The 6000-nt window shown below is 38.3% G+C and overlaps 1 protein-coding gene across 1 annotated transcript; it reads left to right on the forward strand.

Annotated features, from left to right (window-relative positions):
• The first annotated feature begins 595 nt into the window (after positions 1-595).
• Positions 596-3127, forward strand: LOC140801075 (uncharacterized). Its single transcript, XM_073156076.1, has one exon. It carries the CDS (start codon positions 597-599, stop codon positions 3096-3098), a length of 2502 nt encoding a protein of 833 aa, XP_073012177.1. The 5' UTR covers position 596; the 3' UTR covers positions 3099-3127.
• Positions 3128-6000: the final 2873 nt, after the last annotated feature.

A 6000-nucleotide genomic window follows, 5' to 3' on the forward strand; every position in this document is an offset into this window, starting at 1 on the left:
ATAAAATGTTAGTAATTCCCAATACAAATTCCCTATTATTCATGACTCTAATATTAACTATATATCATATTAAATATAATTATTATTTTTATATTAGTATTCAATTAAATAATATAATATATTATACTTGTATTAGCTCTATAATTCTCGTATTAAAAATTAAGATAGTTTTTAGAATTGATTTTATTTCACAAACCTTATTCTACTTTTAGTCTTTATTTGTTAACAGCTCTTCTTTTTCAAGATAAAGGTGTACGTACAAACCTAGAGACTACGAATTCGACAATGGAAGAAATCATCTACGAGATATCCTAGAGACTACTACTCCATGTGAATTGCCTTTCTTTGAGTGGAACCCCACAAGAATTTATAAACTAACCTTGGATACTAACATCGATCGAGAAGGTATAACTTGCTGTAGTGGTCATGTTCTTCTGAGGAATATAAACAGAAGAAGTCTGTGGCCTCTACTCCTAAGTTTGACTTTGAGTCAACTAGTCTATGGCCTTTAGTTCTTATCTTCTCCTCTAATTACCCATGGCAGAAGTTATATAAGCAGAGGCCTGACTATCATTTTCCATGCCACCAAGTTATCAATGGAGCAAATACTCACCCTTACCCTCCTGCTACTCACATTCCCCATCCTCTTCCCTTTGGAAACCAATGGAGAAACTGAAGCACAAGCCCTTCTGATATGGAAGTATAGGTTGATCAATTCCAGCTCTCTTAGCTCATGGTCACTCACCAACTCCACAACCCCATGCAACTGGTTCGGCGTCCGCTGCAACTCTGCTGCCAGCGTCGTCGAGCTTAGCTTATTCCATTCCCAACTCAAAGGCACCCTTGCTGAATTAGACTTCTCTTCTCTATCTAACCTCACCCATCTTGATCTAAGTTACAATGATCTCCATGGGCTTATTCCAGAAGAGATTGGGAGATTGACTAACTTGGTCGAGATGGACCTCTCACAAAACCAATTCACAGGTTTGATTCCTCAAGTGATCGGCAACCTTACGCAGCTCACTTCGCTATCGCTCTATGCCAATGATCTCTATGGACCAATTCCAGAGGAGATTGGGAGTTTGGCTGACTTGGTGAGGATGCTCCTCTGGGGAAACTACTTCATGGGCTCCATTCCTCGTCAAATTGGCTGTCTCAAGAAACTTACCATCCTGGATGTAGGCACCAACAACTTGACGGGTAGGATTCCTGCAGCGATAGGAAACATGACAACATTGCAGTATTTGGGCTTTGAGAGAAACCAGCTAGAAGGGGAGCTACCAAGCACCATCTCTCAATTGCCAAACCTTCGGGAGATACATCTATACTCCAATCAACTCAGTGGTAGCATCACACCAGACCTTGGCAATTATAGCCTCTTATCAACCATTGATTTCTCAGAGAATTACTTCTCCGGGGCGTTTCCAAGTTCACTATGCAATCGCCAAGAGCTTCAAATTTTGAAGGCGCATAATAATAGATTCAGTGGCCCATTCCCAGCTAGCTTGCGCAACTGCACCAACCTAGTGCATGTTGACCTCTCTGCAAATCACATCAGCGGAGACATAACAAAGACTTTCAATGTTCAACTAATTCTTCAGTGGTTAGATCTCAGCGGTAATCATTTCACCGGAGAAATTCCATCAACGTTTGGGAACATGACTAGCTTGATAGGCCTATCCCTCGGTAACAACCGACTGACTGGAAGGATCCCACAAGAGCTAGGTGGATTGGTTTCATTATATTACCTAAACTTGTCTGGCAACAGCATTTCAGGATCCATCCCTTCTTCCATCGGCAACCTTTCTCTGCTTACAGTGCTTGACTTGTCTGAACTCAAACTCACTGGCCAAATATCAGACATGATCCCTAATCACGCCACCCTTCCTTCCACCAATTTTACTTTCTTGCCCAATATCTATTCTTTGTTTCTCATGAACAATCTTTTAGTTGGCACCATACCCTCGTTCTTTTGTACTATGAATTCTTTGGAATTCCTTGACTTTTCAAATAATCAGTTATCAGGGCCGCTTTCTCAATGCTGGTGGGACATGAATTTTCTTCAATTCATGAATTTGGAGAAAAATAATTTTTCTGGGAGGATCCCAACTTCAACGAGCACCACTAACCATCAGCTTCAATCATTACACCTGGGAGACAATAGTCTTACAGGAGATTTTCCTTCAGTACTAAAAGCCTATAAGAAGTTAACTGTTCTAGACTTGGGGAACAACATGTTTTATGGCAAGATTCCAACGTGGATCGGTGATAGCTTTCCATCACTCAAGATCCTTCGCCTACGATCAAATATGTTCAATGGTAACATTCCTCCACAGATATCTCATCTTAGTTCCTTACAACTATTGGACCTTTCCAGCAATAATTTTACAGGAAGCATACCACATAGCTTCAAGCAACTTGCTTCCATGGCCATAAGACAACAGAAGATGAGAATAGATATCGGTTTGGGTGTTCAATATACGGAGAGTATTCAACTAACATGGAAAGGGGTAGAATATTCATTCGAAAACACACTTGCACTTATGACGGGCATCGACCTATCTTCTAATTTTCTCTCCGGTGAGATTCCTGCCGAGTTAACAAATCTTTCAGGCTTGCTATTCCTAAACTTATCAAAGAACTATCTAACTGGTGAAATCCCAATGATGATTAGTGCATTGAAGTGGTTGGAATCTCTTGATTTGTCGAATAATCATCTCTCAGGTACAATTCCTCCTACTATCTCTGAGATAACAACTCTTGAAATCTTGAATCTTTCGAGCAACAATTTATGGGGAAGAATACCACTAGGAAGTCAGTTGCAAACATTTAGCAACCTAAGTTACATACATAATGATGGACTTTGTGGCCCTCCATTAACCAAGAACTGTTCAATCGATGCAACTTCTACTCAACCATCAAATAAAGGCAATGGAGATGACATGATATGGATGTATATTTGCGCTGTATTTGGATTTATTTTTGGGTTTTGGTTATTTTTTGGAGTTCTATTTTTCAAAAAATCATGGAGATTTGCATATATTTCCTTCATCGATAATATGCAAGTCCAGATCTCCAAAAAATTGAAGATCATGTAATAAGTACATGTTTGAGTTTCTCCAATAAATGCAAGGATTAATGTTATTCCTCAACACTCGTTACAATTCTATTCTACATAGTATTTTCATGCCTCTCCTAGAAAAGAGGAAAAATGTTTACCATTGCAAAGCTTGTGATTAAATAATTGCACAATTCAATTCTTTCCATTGCAATGCTGGCCATTTGCACGGTTAGTCTTATACGTGAAATGGCTTATTTCACATATCCAACAATCCCAAAATTAACTTTTAAATAGATATGTAATATTTTTATATTGAAGAAACTATTCATCAATGACAATGGTGTTTCATTTAGTGAATAATTGTAATCACTAAACCATTTAGTTGCTTACATGATAGATATTAGCTAAAATACAGTAATAAGATGCCAACATACATCTTGTGTAATCTTACATTTTTCAATTGAAACATACAGCCAAACTCTAATCTATTTACTAAAAGCAATCTCCTCAAATATTTTTATTTAGATAGCCATAAACATGTGCATGGTGATGCATCTCAGGCATGTCATGTATCATAAGATATCAATTAAATATGCTAGAAAATTTAGAAACACACAGAGATTAAACTCAAATCTTACCGGTAGCTATCATTCACAGCAAGTACTACAACTACCATTCACATCATTTAATAAGAAAATGAATGATTATGCCTGATTTGCTTGCTTTTCCATCCATCCAACAAAAGAAAATATCAATCATACCAAGCAAATCCAAGATACCCCTTAGCATAATATTCGGATGTGCAACTATATCAGAAGTTTCTTCTGACAAAAACTATCAAAGAAGACATGCAGGGACATGAAACTGTAAGTTTTCAAATATTGTTGAAATATTGATTAAGCTATCACATTTTACTAGTCAATTAGATTAATGGGCTAGTATAGAATTCAAGAATAATTTAATATTGGTCCTTTAGTTTTGAGATGACTCTCAGTCTTCTCTAAGTCTTAGAATTATGGCAAACTTTTGGGTTCTCTAGATGTTGAAAAATGAAGAGTCATGTAGTATAATTAAGAGTCATTTAGTATAACTAGGAGTCATATAAATCAATATATATATTTGGTCTAATATTATGGAATGGGAGCAAGTGAAGTAAAAGAAGTTTTAAGTTTTTATCCACTTCATCTTGTGCTAAGTATCAAGAGAACAATCTTTCTTCTCTTGAGTTACTATCACCTTCTCTTAACAAAATAGTATTAGAGCTAGATTTCATTGAAGTACTATGAAGGTTTTCTATGGATCCCAAGATCTATAGGATATCGTGAAGAATGGCTATATTGAGCCAGAGAACATGACGACGCTCACACCACAATTATTCAATGAGTTGAAGGAGACCTGCTAGAAGGCCAAGAATGTGTTGTTCTTTATTTATCAAGCGGTGGACGAGTATATGGGATTATAACCCGGCATTCGAATGTGCGAAGTAATACCCCGCATTGTGCGGGGTTATAACCCCGCACTCAGCTATGTAGGGTATTACCCCGCACACATGTGTGCAGAGTAATACCTCACACTATGCAGGTATACAGGGTTGCCTTTGTAGAGGAGAGAGAGAGAGGAAATAGCAAATATAGTTTGTATGACTATGTGTTGTCATCTCAAAGAGTAAAATGGTAATCTTGGATTATTAATAAATAGTTTATAGAAAGTTGTATGGAATAAAATGAGAGATAATATTGAATTAGTATACCATAATAAAATAAGATATTGTTTAGTTACTACACCAGAATAAACCAATTTATATTCCACAAGTGAACGAGGGGCTTAATGATCATAAAGGCCCCTAAAACAGTAGATCCTAGTGGTAGAATGGTTGCCCGACCCAGCAAATAGCATGACTAGTCGTTGGCTATTGCAAACTAAGAACCCTAGTCGTAAGTCCACTACATGAGTCGGTATCACACACTGACACTAATTTTTGAACCCTCGCCTCTATTGCACCACTGTGCGGCAAATCATGAGTCATCGCTCAAGGACGCTTTCACCTTGCATCATCGGATACCGTTGGGTCTGCATCATCATACCATTTTTGCTCTCCCACTTAAATACCCTAAAGAGTTGACTCTCGTCAATCGACAATAAATCACTCATCACCCGGTTAAACAGCTACTTGAATGTCTCGAATCTGCAGACTAAGACTTCAAGCTTGGTCCCCTAATATAAAAAGTTTAATAAAACAGAGCAAAGCTCAATAGCAAGTTAGTCATCATCTTCTATTGTGATGGTATCCTTCCTCCTCATCATCTTCTATTGTCATCATCTTCTTCTGCATCTCCTCTCTTTAAGGCATGTTGATATATTTAGTTAGGATCTTTTTTTCTTGCAGGTGTTTATTTTTATTAAAATAAAATTCTTGTAGGTCGTTCGAACGTAGGAGAGGTCGTGTTCGAACGCCCTTGTGAACGCCTGCATCAGGTTCACAAATACAGAGAACGCATATTGTGCGTTCGAACGCGGTCGGGCGCGTTCGAACGCCTACATCGCGTTCGCACATCCAGAAATCGAGCTTTTTGGGTGTGTTTGAACGCGATCGGGCGCGTTTGAACGCGATCGACGAGAATCCTCTAGAATTAGGGTTTCATATTATTTTAGAACTTGTTGGCTAACCTCTATAAATATGTGGATGGCAGCCAACTTCATTATGCTATTGGATTACTGATTTCTTGCCTCATATCTTCTCTCTAGGCTTCTCCTTCCTCCCTCTTCACCATCCTTTCTCCTAACTTTTAATCTCCCTCGACTGTCGAGCCACCCCTCTTCTTTGGGATCTCGACCACTTCGTTCCCTTCGTCTAATTTCCTTAATCACATCCACAATCCACCTTCATCTCCATACCCATCTATAACCCTAACATCCACTCCCCCGTCACCATCACCATC

Source organism: Typha latifolia, chromosome 14, assembly GCF_019914945.1.
Source record: "Typha latifolia isolate L0001 chromosome 14, TyphaL0001v2, whole genome shotgun sequence".
Lineage (NCBI taxonomy): Eukaryota > Viridiplantae > Streptophyta > Magnoliopsida > Poales > Typhaceae > Typha > Typha latifolia.